The 16,800-nt window shown below is 42.5% G+C and overlaps 1 protein-coding gene across 1 annotated transcript in view; it reads left to right on the top strand.

Annotated features, from left to right (window-relative positions):
* CHRNA7 (cholinergic receptor nicotinic alpha 7 subunit) overlaps positions 1-16,800 on the top strand; it is a 583,962-nt gene that overhangs the window by 310,645 nt on the left and 256,517 nt on the right. Inside the window, exon 4 of the mRNA XM_086959023.1 lies at positions 6,172-6,281. Within this exon, the coding sequence (XP_086815149.1) occupies positions 6,172-6,281 (110 nt within the window). The remainder of the gene's footprint in view (positions 1-6,171; positions 6,282-16,800) is intronic.

The following is a 16,800-nucleotide window of genomic DNA, read 5'->3' as shown; positions in this document are numbered from 1 at the left end:
TGTTACCTTTTATTGAAAACGCCCGTGTCTCTATTCTCTACATATTGTGAAAGTAATCTGCACAACAACTGACTGAGTAAAATAACTGTCTATTGTTTCACATGACCCTAGAGATTGACTCTTATCTGAGGAGCAAAGTTGTCATGTTGCACGGTTGTTGGAAAACTGAATCCCTTCTTGTCTGTACCAGGGAAGCTGATCACTTCCTATTCAGTCAAGAAAGTTTCCAGTGACCTCTGAGCTAGTTGGTAACACACCCAATTAAGTTTAGCATAGTCAGTAGAGGCCTGGAAGATCCGCACTTCTACGTCGATCCTACTGTTTATGTTATTCCAATGCGCAGGGCCTATTGGAAAATAGGAACTACACTACAACCCGAAATAGTGAGTCAGCCCCATTAAACATAGGCTTTTATTCGTGGTATGATCATTGGAAAGGATGCGTCAATTTAAAGGAAATTAGAGTTAACTAAGAAAAATCTAGAGCAAAAAGTGCAAACACTTAGTTCTATAATGCTCCATATCCCATCTATAATCAATCAGCATCAGCTTGATCAGGCCAAACGGGATATTAGTGCTAATTACTATCCCCAAAGTGAAGCTGTTTCTAGGCAACAATATCAAAAGGTATATGAAGAAAGCAACTTCACAGGCAGATGTTTGGCCTAGCAGGCTAGGGAACACGCTGCTGTGAACTTAATTTAATCTCTAAAATGTCCTTTCACTGATTCAGTGATAGTCGACCCGATTAAAATTGGAGACATAATGCCCAAGCATTATGAATCTATTTACGGCCAGCACCAGAGAGTAGATACCATTTTGATAGAAATCTTTTTACATAATAATGAATTACCTATTCTTTCAGAAACAGAACAACAATCCATGGCTAGCGTGTTCTCTATGGAGGAATTAGAGAAAGTGATTTAAGATCTTCCTAATGGTTAGGCGTGCGGCCCGGATGGGTTCCCTTCGGAATTTTTGATGGTCTTTTTTTTGTGTATTTGCTGATTTTTTCCTTACATTAATACATTTCATGTTAGAGGGAGGGACAATACCAGAATCCTTCAGACAAGGTAATATAGTTAGTTTCTTGAAAAAGGGGAAGGATAGCAAAGATCCAAATTCTTATCGTCCGATAACATTATTAAATTCGGACTACAAAATAGTAACAAAACTTCTATCTTTACATTTCAATTAGTGCTCAGCGGAATTGATCCACTCAGATCAGAATGGTTTTATCGTGGATAGACAGTTAGTTACTAATACTCATATTTAATTGAGGCTTTTAATTATTTTGAGACACAAGGGATACCTGCTTTAGTTTTATTATTAGGTGCCGAAAAGGTTTTTGACCTTGTGGTCTGGGAGACACTGTTTATTATTTTAGGTCACTTTGGGGTTTCTGTTAAAATTATAACTTTGATTCGCAATCTGTACACAAACGCCAAAGCTAATATAATTATCAACACCTCAGTGGCTGAGGTAGTCTCAGTTAAACGCGGCACAAGACAAGGATGTCCCTTACCGCCAGTCCTTTTTGCTTTTTTCATTGAGCCTCTGGCAATAGCGTTGAGGAACTGTGCGGAAATACCCCCTCCAATTCCATCAATGGCAAAACTAAAATTATATGCAGATGACATCATGCCTATTATAAAACCTGAATTGAACTCACTTCCAGGCTAAAGTATTTCAGCTTTTTGAGGACTTTGAAGTCTTAGGGCGATATCAAAATAATAAAAAGAAAACGGAAATAATACAATGCGGGGGTAAAGCTCTGAAGTTTTTTTTCGGCATCTGTTAGGGATTTATATCATCTGAATTCTGATCGTCTTCTTCAAAGAGTTCAGACATTGTTCTCACGCTGGAACTCTCTACAGTTATCCATTTTAGGCCGGGTGGCTTTAATTAAAATGTCTATTCTTCCCTTGTTTAACTTTTTGTTTTCAACTATTTCATGTTTTTTGCCAGGCTCTTTCTTAACTCGTGTAGAATCTATGTTTACAGCCTTTTTTTGGGCAAAGAAAACACCTCGTATTACACTTAGCACTTTCTATGAGGATCTAGACCAGGGAGGGCTCGCCCTGCCAAATCTCAGGGATTATTATAATGCATATTTTGCACAGTATTTATCCAGATTTAATTTTCAACTTCAAACAAAAAAACTATTCATAAACACTTTTATTGATCTAATGTGTACAGAAAATCAGATTCATGCTCCTCTGCAGATTTTTAAATCTCCCAAATTTGTCCGCTATAAGTCCCTACAGTGTTTTTTTTTAAAACGTCAGGCTCTGTTCAAAAGATATTCTATCCCTGTAATTAATTTAACTACCTTATTAACAAGCATCTTCCCACTGGCGGGTATTAAACAATGTTTGGATCTTGCTGTTAATTATGCTGCGGTAGGGTTTTTTAAAGTTGCAGAATTTCTGAGAAATGGGAAAATGCCCCAATTAATTTCTAGAAACTTCATTCTATTAGGGTCATACAACATAGTGTATAAATTCCTTGTTCAATTGGATATTTCTCATTTAGACCAACAAAACTAATTAATAAAGGAATTATTAGTTAAGTATCTGATAGAACACCTGGGGTAAAGTAGGAAGCTGGATGTTAGTCAAAAGGCTATTAAAAAATTGCTGGATCAGGAAAATTAGTCTATGCCCTTGAAAGTTTGATCAGTGGTCAATAAATTTAATTTGAGCACATTACGAGGGGCAAATTGGCGGAGAATGTCATTCTTTAGCAAATGGTTACTCCACAGAACACCCTTTTCTATGTTTAAAATGTATCCTAATCACTCTCTGCATTGCTTTAGATGTATTCATCCTTCTCCAGCTAATTGGTCACATGTCATGTTTCACTGTGTCAAGATTTCTAAATTTTGGGAAGAGATATTTTGCTATCTTCAGATTGAATGTGGTATTAAGATTGCAGTGAATGAGAAATTAATTTTGTACGGTGTTGAACCTGATCTTTCCTTCCCTGACCAGATGACTAAACTGTTATATATCGCTATGGCAGTGGCTAGATCTCTTTTGTTACAACAATTAAGCATGGCCGAATTTTGTGAATTCGCAATCCGCGAATTTGCGGATTTGCGAATTCGCGATCCGCAAAATTCGCGAATTTGTATGAATTTGCGGCTTTTTGTTTTTTTTGCGTGTTTGCGGGGTTTTTTGCATGTTCGCTGGTTTTTTGCGTCTTCGCGAGCCGCTTGCATACCGAAGTTACCCATGCAGTCGTTTATGGGAGAGGGAGAGAGAGATAGATAGATAGAAAGAGAGAGAAAGAGAGGGAAAGAGAGAGGGAGAGAGAGAACAAGAGAAAGAAAGAGAGGCCGCATCTCTGAAGGACCAGATTCCTGAGTTGCCCCTACAGAACATACAGCTTTTTATTTTTAGCAAAATGCATATGAAAATTGTGCTGTAAAGGTCTCTTTTAGTTTAACCCCTCCTGACAACTCAAAATGGGTGTATTTGCCATCCTCTCCCTTCTTCCTGTTTTTTATATCTGTAAGTGCTTCCTGATGAGGTTTAATTCCTTGGACAGGTGCCTCGTTGCCTACTTGTAACTATTCTCTGACCCTGCTTCAAGGCTCAGAGCAGGGTCAGAGAATAGTTGCAAGTAGGCAACGAGGCGCCAGGAAGCAATTAGCAGCAGGTGTCCAAGTTGAAGTTAATTTGTTTGTAACCCTTTTCTAAAAGGTTACAAAGAAATTAGGTTCAACTTTTGCACCTGCTGCTGTAACCCTTGCTTGGCTGAAAATTCGTCCCCGCTGATTCGCGGATTTTACCGCGATTTCGCGGATCGCGAAATCGCGGAAAATCCGCCAATTCGCCCGCGAAACGGATTTTACGCCCACCCTTAACAACAATGGCGTATAGAGCAGGTCCCATCTATGTATGAATGGTTGCATAAGATGAAAAGGGTTAAAAGTAGTGAGCATACTTTCTCTTTACGAATGGGGGTATTAAAAAATTTGATAAGATCTGGGGGGCATTTTTTAACTAAATTAGAGAGGAATTTCTTTTCTATCTGGATGTCTCAGGTTTTCAAAGCTTTATAGCATATTACAGGTGCATATTGTGATGCTAATCAATTCCCGTTTTTTGGATTACTTGTCGTATGGTATATGACTTTTCTATTAGGCTTGTGTAAATATCTTTTATGCTAAAAGAGTTTAGAAATGTCAATAGGCTGTTTATTATTTATAATTTTGTATTGCTATAAAGGACTTCAATACAAAATAAAAAAAACAAGAAGCTTTCAACCTATGAACATATATTTTCAAAATACAATCATTTTTATTTTTAAATATTCACTACTGTTTCTTTTTCTTCTGTTTGTAATTATATAGGCGGGATAACTGAGATTGGTTCAGTGCATAAAAATATACTAAAAGCAACATTAGCATTTTTCAAACTCCACCTAGCGTTGTCTTTGAATACGCGATGCAAAGCAACATAGTACTTGCACCACCCTTAAATGCTTTTTTGACGTGAAATAAAAGCACAAAATGAGCCACTTAGCATAAAGTGCAGTTTCAAATAAAAGATGCATTATTCAGTGTAAAAACAAGAACATGAATATGATACGGAATTAATATCAGAATAAAAAGCATAGATTCATTTAGAAACACAAAACATCAAAACTCATGCAATAAAACACCAAAGGCGAGGATTCAAATTTTCTTTAGAGTTTAAAAATCTTCTGGACAGGAGTTGGGCAAACCTCTTTCGTTTTCCGTATAGTGTTTCTCTGTTGAAAAGAGCTACAATATATCCCTTCTGCTTTGTCTCCCCATGCCTTTAAAAACGAACAAGAGAAATTCATGGTACATAGCTCATTTTGATCATAAATTATTACGGGTAACATTTCTATGTGCCAGCACACCATTCAGTGGCAGCTGCCTCTGTACGGAGATGGGGGGCCAGATGTGGGAGGCATGATATAAAAATAAAAAATTAACTTACCTTCTTCGCCGCCACTGCAAGTCTCTCCCCGTAGTCCTCGCAGAGCACTAAAAGCATCCAGTATACCGGACTCTAGCAGGCAATCACAACGCTGCAGGAGTAGTGTCTTGATTGGTCTGAGTGGCCGAAACGGACACTCAGTCCGTAACTGGGAGACTGGGCATGTTTTCCACTGGGCTGTGCAACACAGCCCAATTGAGAACATGCCAAGTGCGCATGACTGTTTAGACTTAGGGAGGGGGTGTAAACCATTCCTGCTCCCTCTGACGTGGGGTAGCCCAGCCCCGCCCTGCCTGACCCGGCTGGAGTCCCACTAAGAAAAATAAAATGATAATACCTTTATTTTCTATTTCTTTTGCACTGCTCAACAAGCAGTTGGGTGGCGCTCCTCTGCCTTTGCAGAGGAGCCGCCACTGACACCCTCCCAAGTGCCAGCAAACCATTCGCCCCACAGACATTGCCAAATTTTATCCTGATATTCAAAACCGATAAAGTGAAGAAATTAACCACCCCACACTGCTGCCCTGGAAGTTTCTAGATTCGACGTTTCGCATTCACAGTTCATTTCCTAAAATCTATCTCAGGGTTTGTGAAAAATTATTTTAAACTATTTTGTGGTTTGGTGAGGATTCCTTTAAATCTATTTTAGGGTTTGGTGAAGTGTGAAACTGGAAAGATGACGTTATATACAGGCAGACGTGCAAAAACTAGACAGGAGAGCACAGAGAATATTGTGTAAATCAAATACGTCTGTGGTCTTGGAATGGTAATAGAAATATATAAACATATTAATTTATATGAGGTCCTGATTAGAAATAAAACACTGTTTTGGCTCTAAGTTGATCCATAAAGAATGTGCAAGCTTTACAAAGAGTAGCAGGATAAAATTGCAGTCAGTGAGACTCCAAGCGTCCAGGCTTGGTTCAATGAAAGACAAGCCAGGCGCGTGGCATCCTTCAGAAAGAGCTGAAGCCTGCCATTCCTCCGAAACCCTAGCAACCAGCTAGTTCCCGATCAAGGTACCAATTTTACATGTAGAATTTTACTCTGAAGCCAACTATAACCTCCTGTGCAAAAACACTATTTATAAGCTAAGTAATGGCCTTTTGAAAACTCAATTATTCTGTTTGTTGTTACATAATTCTCTGGAGACAAGCTGGGAGAAAAGTGCTGATAACTCACTTTTTTTGTGCCAGTATTGGACAGATTACTATTTACAATGGGACGTGGCTGACTACCCTGGAGTGAAAAATGTACGTTTTCCAGATGGGCAGATATGGAAACCAGACATTCTCCTGTACAACAGGTATGTATTTTATGACTCGTCTTAACAAATTAAAGGCAATGCTGATTGATATGTGGCTGCAATTATGATTTACACATTTTTTTATAAGTTTGTGATGTTCGACCGCAGTTAAATTATTAATGTATTTATGATGTATTTATACGGCATTGTAGACTGGGGACCAGGAGCAATTGGATGTTAGAATGCAGTACAAGAAAGCCAGAATGCAATTTCAGGAAAATAAACAGTGTAATACAATGATACACTATAGGAAAACTTTGTTCTTTTACTTAAATTGATAAAATGGTTCTCTGTCAGGCTCACCAGCAGTTTTTGGGACTGGCGCTTACTTTTCCCACACAAATTTGCTCCAAAAGCATTTGAAACAAAAACACAAAAGGAAAATTCAGAGAAAATGAGACTCAGCGCCCACTACCTAGCAATGTTTTGGTTAATAGCACCCTGGTTGATCACAGCAGCAATTGGCCTGAAAATGCACAAGACTCTCGGAATCTTTATTTTTTATAAAAAAGGATTTTTTATTCAATAAATATTTTAAAACACATTCTTTTCTTCTTGGATTTTGGCTGTAACCAAGGTGTTCCATCCAATAGGACTTCTCTAGGGCTCGTCCAATGTATATCCTGGGGTTTTAACTGTAAATTCACCATCCAAAAAGTCAAGAGCGCTTGCAGCAACCTGTATGAGCACAGGAGGTTCCTGCAAACCGATCAAAAAGTGGAAGAAACTGGATGCCCAAAAGTTATCAACAAATCAATATATAAAGGTTTAATATTCTGTTGATGAATGAGGTCTTGATGGTAACAAGCAGCGTAGTCCAATGTCAGAACCTTTAAGTTGTGGAGTATGGTAACTTCCACCACAAAAGGGTGGACAAAAGAGTAGAGAAAGATGGAAAACCAGTAACAAAGGGACTAAGCAGAGATGTAAAAGTACCTACAAGAGTGAGATAAATAGTCAGGGAGTGTCCGGTGTTGGATTGAAGAGGCATGACGTGAAATCAAGACTGCAAAGCCATGGTAATCAGCACCATGACCTTCAATAGCAGACATTTGTTGTGGTGAGTCCCCTTGGGAAGGGACCCTGCCAGGCCAGCTCTCTAGAGCTGAACAGCACCACTTAGGACACCTTCGCTCCCACCATGCTAAGTATTTGGGCAGTGTGGGCCTTGAGTTGATTGACTTTGTAATTAAAAAAGCATATGAATGTACACTGTCATCCAAGGAATGACATTAACTCTCTGGATCCCGCCCCAATCAGATTCCTGAAAACAGTAGCCCCCGTCATCATGCCCACGATCACGGAGCTCATAAACATCTCGCTCTCTCAAGGCTCGGTCCCCCCCAGCTGGAAGAGTGCAGTAGTCAAGGCACTCCTAAAAAAAACCCAGCTGGACCCTGCCGACATGGCGAGCTACCGGCCAATCTCACTCCTGCCTTGCATCAGCAAAATGGCCGAGAAGCTAGTCAATGGGCAACTGTCACAGTTTTTAGAATCAAATAACATCTTGCGGCAGTCCCAAACGGGGTTCCGCCCGGGCCACGGCACAGACACCGCCCTTCTCGCCGTCATCGAGGAGGCAAGGTGCATCCTGGATTCAGGAGGGTCAGTGGCAGTGATCCTCCTGGATCTCAGCGCAGCCTTCGACACAGTTAACCATCATGTCTTACTCCATCGGCTGGCCACGGCAGTCTCACAGGTTCGGCGCTCACATGTATAGAATCCTTCCTCTCAGGGCGCTCGTTCCAGGTATGGGATGGCAACTCTCACTCTGCCTCCCTCCCCCTCACGAACGGTGTCCCCCAGGGGTCATCATTAAGCCCCACTTTATTTAATGTTTACATGGCCCCTCTCGAAGATGTGGTCACCCCCTTCGGGATCAAGATAGTTAGCTACGCGGACGACACGCAACTGATTGTCTCCCTCTCACAACTGGACAACTATCCTGACAATCTGCCGAACTGCCTCAAGGAAATCCACAACTGGATGTGCGAGTCATCGCTTAAACTAAACGGGTCAAAGACGGAAGTCATGCTTCTGGGTAAGCAATGGACCACCATCCCCCCATCAGTCTGGCCAGACGTGTTCGGGGAAATTCCCACCCCGAAACAAGAAATTAAGACCCTAGGAGTCTGGCTAGAACCCCAGCTGTCGATGAAAACCCAAGCATCCAAAACAGCAGGTACCTGCTTTGGCCTCATGCGCTCCATCCGCAGGATCCTCCCACTACTTCCGCCCCTATCTAGAAAACTCCTGGTCCAGGGTCTGATCCTTGCGCGGCTGGACAACAGCAACATGATATATCTGGGAGCTCCTGAATCCACCATGGCCAAACTCCAGCGCACGCAGAACGCAGCCGCCCGGCTGCTCATGAACCTCCCTTCCAGAGTTTCAGCCAAACCAGCAATCAAGGCCCTCCACTGGCTCCCAATACGTCAAAGGGTCGAATTCAAGGCCCTGTGCACTGCACACAAACTGCTCAACGGTCTCGGACCTGCTATTCTGAGAGACCTGATCACTCCATACAAGGCCCACAGGTCCCTCCGTTCGGATAACGAGCGACTGGCCAACGTCCCCAGATTCAGGAAGACACGTACCGGCGGCCGACGCTTTTCTGTTAAAGCATCCTCTGGGTGGAACTCACTTCCCCGCACCCTCCGGCTGGAACCCAGTCATCTGATTTTCAGGAAAAAACTGAAAACTCTGCTATTCCCAAAATAAAGTCCCCCTTTTTCCCTCTGGTCTCCACAAATATTATAGCGCGGGGATGCCTCCGGGTCACCAGGCGCTCTACAAATCGCTAAATAAATAAATAAATAAACTTCACTTGCATGGGGAAACCGCATATTGCTAAGTTATTTTACAGAAAGAATGATATGGCTCTTTGGCTGTAACATACTGCTAGAGTAGCACCCCACTTCCCTCATCTTGCCCTTGTTTAATAGATCACAGGCTGCAATAAACAGAAACTTTGAATCACCACAGGTGGGATTCTGTTGCTTGCAATATGATGAGAGCCAAGGAGTTTAGAACTTTAAAGATTTAGTTGGAATGTACTGGTAATTTTTGATAAAATCACATTATCTCTGAGACCAGAATGATTGCTCTAGACTCAAGTTCTTGGTAAATATTTCTTATCTGTGTTTCCTAAAGCAACTATGGAGCAGGGTTTAAGGTGGTTGTAGGACAGCTGCCTTTGCACGGTTACCTCAGATTTTTCACCTTTTTCTGGACCCTTCTTTTGCTGACCTTCAAACTTTGTGCACTGTTACCCCACTTAACAGGAGTAAACCTGATGGGTGCAATTAACCTTCTTATAAGGCTAGAGCACAGGGTAATGAAATAAACCTCTAGCACTGAAAGTTAAAAGTCACATTGGGACTACAGCACATGTTCTGCAATCAATCACGGTAGCATTACAAATATGGCTTCAGACCTACCTTGTGTGGTCTGACAGCAGTAATTTGAGCTCTGCTGCACAGACCTGTCAAAATCACACTTTTGACAGGCAGGGAAACCTGATTCTAAGTATTAAAGAAGTTACCTTTAAGGACACCTTGCTACCCACCAGGTATGGTATATAATATTGAATAGTGGATCATGTGTGACTTTAGAAATGGCATGTTCCCTCAGTGACTAGACTCAAAACGACTGTAAATGCTTCATAAGAAAAGTAAAAATATAGAGTATACCCCTTAACCTATAATTTTTGACCGTCTACTGATTACATTCTGAGACTTATTTTTATACTTGATGAAATTCCACTCTAATGGTGAAGTTGCTGTAGGCTAGTTTGTATTAGGTCTCCAGCCTCTGCCCAATCTGTCCTTAGCCTGATTGAGGTGTGAAAGAAGTGTTAAAACTGCTCCTAGTGCAGGGCCAATTGCCTTGGTGTAGATAGGCGTTTTCTCCCCCTTGCAGCTTGGGTGGTCCCGGGAACTTCATTAATTTCAAGGGAGTCTACTATGTCACAAGTAAATGTTGGGTGCCCCCTGGAAAGGCCCCTACATTTGTCCTCCTGGTCAGGCTGGAATCAAACCCAATTTGTGGATAGCAAACAGAAGAAGAGGAATGCTCATTATCATGGCCACACCTCTTGGCGGGCACACATAATCTGGAGTTATGGAGAAAGTTTTGCCCATCTCAGATTGTGGGTGTGAGGGACACTGTGATATTGTTTACAATAGTGCAAACAGGAACTGCTGAAAAAGTGGTTATGGTTGTTCCTGTGCACTTTTACCCCAGTGGTTAGGCAGGGCTCAGGAGTAACCCCCACCCACTTGCTGGTGCCAGGTATAAATGCAGCACCCGAAGGTACTATCCTTGGAGAACGTTTCTAGATCTATTGAAGATAAGAAGAGGACTGGACATGCTGTCTGTGACCTAAGAGGAGCCTGAAGGCCTGGACCTGCTTCCTCCTGTTCCCAGGATTAACAAGTGGACTATAAGGGTCAGTTGGCTGCCCTCCTCTGTGGCTACAGTGATGCAACAGACTGCAAATGCCCTTTCTCTGAAGTACGTAGCTGACTAGTGACAAGCGTACCTGGACTGGAGGTTGCTGTTGGTCTTTGCCTGACACCTGAGAGTGTTTCATTGTCCACCTCCGGATTTTATGGGTGCCTTAGACCTGTATTCGAGTGGTTTTTTTGGGCACCAGAAGAATGTTTGGAAACTTTGGAAACGTTTTCCCAAAGAGATCCAATCTGTCAGGCAGTTTCTTGGCATCGGGTTATAGTTCAGATTCATTCCTCTAAAGGCTTCCAGCACCTCTGAAAAACTGCCAAAGTCCCATTTAGCAAGACATCTCCAGAGCTCCAGCAAGACCATGCTTTTCCAGGAATCTGGCTATCCATTCCATGACAATGGCTTTAATTTCAGCAGCAGATTTAGAAGAATATGCGTTTCTTCAAAAAAGTGTCAAAGTCCCTTTCTGAAGTGAAGCTTAAAAAACTTTTTAGAACTTTTTGATATCCAGAATTCCCACTGGAACCAATCCACTTAGTGGATCAGACCAGGGTTGCATTGCGGTCGGCCTCAAAAGTGTGATAGGTCTCCATGTACTGCTTCCATAGACTACTTTAACTTTTTGCTACTATTCTTATATAAAAAAAAACATTCATATCTCCAGTTACCTTATTTCCTCATTGTTAGTTTGGTGTCATTTTGTTATTTAACTTTTTTACGCAAGGGTAATCATTTGCTTTCAGGATTTTTCTATTTTCCTTGTGTTTTGACTTTATTATTGTTTTGTTAGTGCATAAATACTTCTCACATTGCCCTAAATTAAGCCTCTCCCTTTTGTGCCATAGCTACTAGAGGTTGAGCTCAGGTTTGTTTTGACTTTGAGTGTTCTCCTTTACAAGGAGTGTTAGGCAGTTACACATCCCAAATAATAATCCACTTTCTTACACTGGTCTTTATTGGTTAACCTACAAATTATTTTTTGAGGTCTTGTCAAGGGCACCATATCACATAAAGAGCACAACCTAATAGGGAGGTATGATGTAACTGAGGAAGTTTATAGAGATATTTAAATGCACCTCTTATAATCATAGCAGCATCCTCCTGTGTTTGTTGTAGATTGGTTGATTTAATTTCTCAGTTTGAAAACAATACATTAGGCATACTGTAGCTTTGTTGAATTGGTCGAGATGGGAATTGTTTTTTTGATTATATTTTTTAATGTAGATAAAAGGCTGCCATCATCAAAATGAAAGGGTTGGTTTGATTTTTGAATAGTATGAAGGATGTATATGGTATTTATAACTTGTGTTGAACATTCCCCGACAAAGGACTCAAGAAGCAGGTTAACAATGTTATGTATTCTCCCATTAGCTGTATCATTAAATGAGAGGATAAACTCTCATTACTATGTGTACATGAAATCTTCCTGTTCTAGGTCTTGGTTGAACTCTTATTTGTGATGTTGTTTCATTGATGAGCTTCAGAATTCTGTGTCTCACAACTAGATTTAAAATGTTTAATTGTCCCTCTCTAGATCTGTTTCTAAAGATTTGAAAAAAGTAATATCCATTGGTTATCACGTTTTCTATGTAATATAGTCATTCATGTTTATGTAAAACAGTACACCAGGTTTACATGCTGGTTTTATAATGACACCCATTTTCTATTGAAGGTTTGGAAGCATTTCCTTTATCTTTGATATGCTATCATAAATCCTTTATGTGCAGCTATTTTTGTTCTGCAAAGCTTCTTTCTGCAGTGAGTAGTCCATGACTTGAGATGGACTTCCTGGATTGACCTGGAGTATCAGAGTTGTTCTGTCAGTATTCTGACAATCCACGTCTTCTCTCAAAATTATTTTCATTTCTTTCATCTTTATGAAAGAATTATGGGTTGGAACTAAGTACGAATGGAAGTCCTTGCTCAAGAGGTTTATTTCAGTTGGTGATGGTAACCCTGCAGTAAACTCTGTAACTGTTCCTTGTGCATAGAAGGGCTGCAGCTCTGCAATGAGTGTACTCTTCTCAGCCTTCTCTTTCATTTATGTTGCACTACATTTTTGGTTAATTTATGAAGCATTGATATGAAAGAGAAGATATACGAAACATTTAAACGTCTTTTCTTTTACATCTGCAGACTACATTTTAAGTACATCCTTGACTCTCATAATAATTACTTCTACAACCCTTTCTAGTTTCTATACCATATCAAAGCCTCTTACAGGGCTATTCAAAATGTGAAGTTCTTTTTTAAAATTGGCCTTAAGTCCCTCTAATTTTTTATGTTTATTTAAGCCCGAGCTGGCCTAGGCAAAATTCTCATTGCCTCATATATGAAAAGGTTTGCATCGCTGTGTGAACGCAGCAATGGAACACTTTCACTGCACCTCCATTGTGACGTCATATTTATTTATAATGGAGCACAGGGTTTACAGAGTGACGCATCTGCCTAGATGTGTCAATTTGCAAATTGGGTGCAATGTGGCGCATTATTTACGCCACTGCTGCGTCACATAATGCAACAGCAGCGTAAAAGTGTTGCAAGCCTTCATAAATAAGGTCATTCGTTTGGCTAAGATGGCTTCATCTTACTATCCAGTCAAGTCCCGCAAGGTACCTAAAGGAGACTGATTTGAGGAGAAAATGCCCCGTTCAATGAAAAAATATCTCACAGCAGAAACAACCTCCTGTGAGCAAAAATCATGTAACATTTCAAGTAATATAAAATGGCAAACAATTTGCGCTTTTTTGTAATCATAAATTGGAGAATTATGCAAGACTATACCAGTATACAGAAATTTCACACTGGGCATTTTTAAATCCTAAATATTAGCATAGAGTCAGGGCAAAATATGTATCCATGAGTTACAACAGGGGCGTAATACTGGCTCCTTACGCGGCCCCGCAGCCAGCAACCACTTAGCACTCCACACATCCGATCCGTCTTGGATGCTGGGAGTTACATAACATATGTTACGCTCGCCGTAGTTGCACGTGCGGCTGCCTCATCATAAATTAAATGGTGCGCGGCTGCGTCTGCGCGGTCTTCACTCTTAGGGTGAAGCATACTATGGTGGGGCTGGTCATTCTCATGCGCATGCTACTTTGCGCAATTAACACTGCTTGTGAGGTGAGGCGGCAGAGAGGGATCGTGCGGCCCAGGACTGACTGGTGCGGTCTTAATTATGCCTCGGCTAGCGTTGCAGCATATGCGCTACTCGCTTTGCGAGGCATGCAGTATACACTATAGTGGGGAAGCTTTGTGGAAACTCTGCCCATGTTTTTTATAGGCTTATTTCCTAAATACAGCGTTCTGTATCCTGCCACAGCTACTGACCCCTTTACTCAGGCACTATTTTGTTCCCCTACCTCCCTCTCTCCCGCTCGACCTTCTCGGCCCCGCACTCCCGTTCTGCCCTTTCCTCCATGGAAGTCCACTCTGTCACTGCTGTCAGGCTCCCTTTCCTCGTCTGTCCTCGGCCCCTCCCACCTGCAGTCCCATTCTGCCCTTTCCTCCATGCAGTTAGGCTCTCCGTACTGAGGCTTCCTTTCCCCGTCTGTCCTTCTCGGCCCCTCCCACCTGCATTCCCGTCCACGCAGTCAGGCTCTCCTTATTGAGGCTGGGCCTTATATTTACAAGTTCTTAAAATAAATAATTTTTTCAACCATCGGGTGTATAATATAGCCGATTTTATATATCCTATAATAGATGCCAGGACACTCGTTTATGTTTATTGCAGGTTTATCTTAAACAGCTGCACAAATACTGCAATACATCGGGAGCGCCGGATCGGGCTCTCCAGACTCATTGAATTCAGCGCGCCAATGCTCTCAAAATGGCCACTGCCGGAAGTCCCGAAACGTCATTTACGGTCCTAGGAAGACTAGCCCGCTACACCACATCTCCCCCTTTTACAATTTATTACATTGAACAGTCTTACTTGCTCTCCATGTGGAACTACTCAAACCTCCTGGGCAACATGATTCTCCTGCTCCTCTGCCTCTGCAAGTCCTGCTGGGTGTTAACTGGTGACGGTCTCTTAGTCTCGGGCTGGGCATGGGCTCACAGCTTACACCCCCATCTTCTTGTTCCTCTTTTATAATGACTCTGCTAGGGGTGCTGGTTCCTTGTCTTTCTTCCCTGTCCTTCTCCCCCTGGGTTTCCCTTTGGCTGATGTTTCCCTTATTTCCCGTGGGGCTCCTAGTGGTTCCTTCTGTACCTGGCATGTCTCTTACCTTCTCTTTCACCACATCCCAGTTCTCCACGCGATGTACTTGGCCATGCGGTCTTGAGACCATACCTTGCCATCGCTGAGCAACGCAGCTCTGGACTATGGCTCCACTACTCGAAGGGGAGGTGTGAATTTGCTATCTCCCTTCTTCTTTTGAATAGGTTGTCTGACTCTCACCCATTCTCCTTTCTCCAGGTTGGTTTCCTGGGTGTTGCGCCTCTTGTTATATTGTTCTGTGTAGATCACCTGAGCCTTCTCTAGGTTCCTGCGGACGACCGCCGGTGACCACTGACTCTGGATCGTAAGCCGCTACCAGGCAACGTTGTCCTTGGTGAACGGTTCTCACTCTCTCAAAATCCTGAACGGGCTGTATCCAGTGGACGTCGGTGTTATGCGGTACGCCCACACCAATCGCTTCAACTCCTTCTCACAGTCCTTCCTTTGACTGATGGCGGCCTGGATGGAACCCATGATCACCCGGTTAAATCTCTCCGCCAAGCCATTAGAAGCCGGGTGATAGACCGGGGTGTGTCTGACCGCGACACCATTTCTCTCCATGAATTGGGCCCATTTGGTGGACACAAATTGGGGACCATTGTCACTCAGTATACCTTTTGGTATTCCTTCCTGTATGAAAATGTCTGTGAGGAACTCTAGTATTGTCTCTGTTTCCGTGTCCTCTGTCACGTTGATTTCGGGCCACTTCGAGTACCTGTCCATCAATACTGTGATGTACTTCTGCATGCCTTGATAGTCTAGGACAGGTCCAAGAATGTCAATCGCTATTTCCTCCCATGGATGTTCTGGTTGTTCATGCACTCCCAAGTGTGGGCGCAACAGTTGTTGTGTTTTGTCCGCATTGCTGCACTGTTCACAGGAACGGACGTATCTTTCGATCCTCTTGTCCATCCCCGGCCACCAGTAGTCTTCTTTCAACCTCCATTTTGTTTTGACTATCCCTTGATGTCTTTCGCGGCCTATGCACAAGAGTTGTTCGATAAGAGTGTCTGGTGGTACCACTTTCCCACTCCTCAACAGGAAACACGGGTTGTCCCCAACCGATAACTCTTCTCTGACTTCCCATAACTGTTTGAGATCTTAGTCTAGCATTCTCTTATCTGGCCATCCAGTGGCTACATACGATTTCACTGCGTCCAGCCTTTCGTCTTTGCTGTATTCGTCTTCCCACTCTTGGATGCTTATTGCTTTCTCTGGGTCAGTTGTCGTCGCTATTACGTAATCCTCCCACTCACTCCTGCCTTGCTCTTCTGCGCTTTCCTTTGCTGCCACTCGAAAATCGGCGACTTTATTCTTATGGCCAGGCAGGTACTCAACGCTGTATACGTAATCTAGCAATCTTAAAGTCATCCTAGCGATCCTTGGAGTCGCTCGCTCATTGCCGCTGGACGTGAGCACCTTGATTAAAGGCTTGTGATCCGTTCTTACCGTGAATTTTCCTTCCCACAGAAACTGCCTGAACCTTTCCATTGCCCACACCGCAGCCAGTATTTCTTTTTCAATGACGCTGAACTTTTGTTCATTTGGGGCCAGCGCCCTTGATGCAAAACTGATGGTGGAGACCTTGCCTCCCGCAGACTGTTGTGTGAGCACCGCACCTAATCCTCGGTCACTAGCATCTGTGGTCAGTATTGTGTGTTCTCCTTGGTTGAATCCCAGTATGGGCACAGCCTCTCATATGCTCCGTTTCATTTCCTCGAACTCTCCTTGCTCTTCCTTGCCCCATCGGAATGTGGACTTGTCTTTGAGTACTTGACGCATATGATGGGTTTTTGAAGCAAAGTGTGGCACGAACTTCCTGTAGAA

Source organism: Lissotriton vulgaris, chromosome 2_1, assembly GCF_964263255.1.
Source record: "Lissotriton vulgaris chromosome 2_1, aLisVul1.2, whole genome shotgun sequence".
Lineage (NCBI taxonomy): Eukaryota > Metazoa > Chordata > Amphibia > Caudata > Salamandridae > Lissotriton > Lissotriton vulgaris.
The sequence above is the reverse complement of the archived record's forward strand: the minus strand, read 5'-3'. Positions and strand labels throughout refer to the sequence as shown.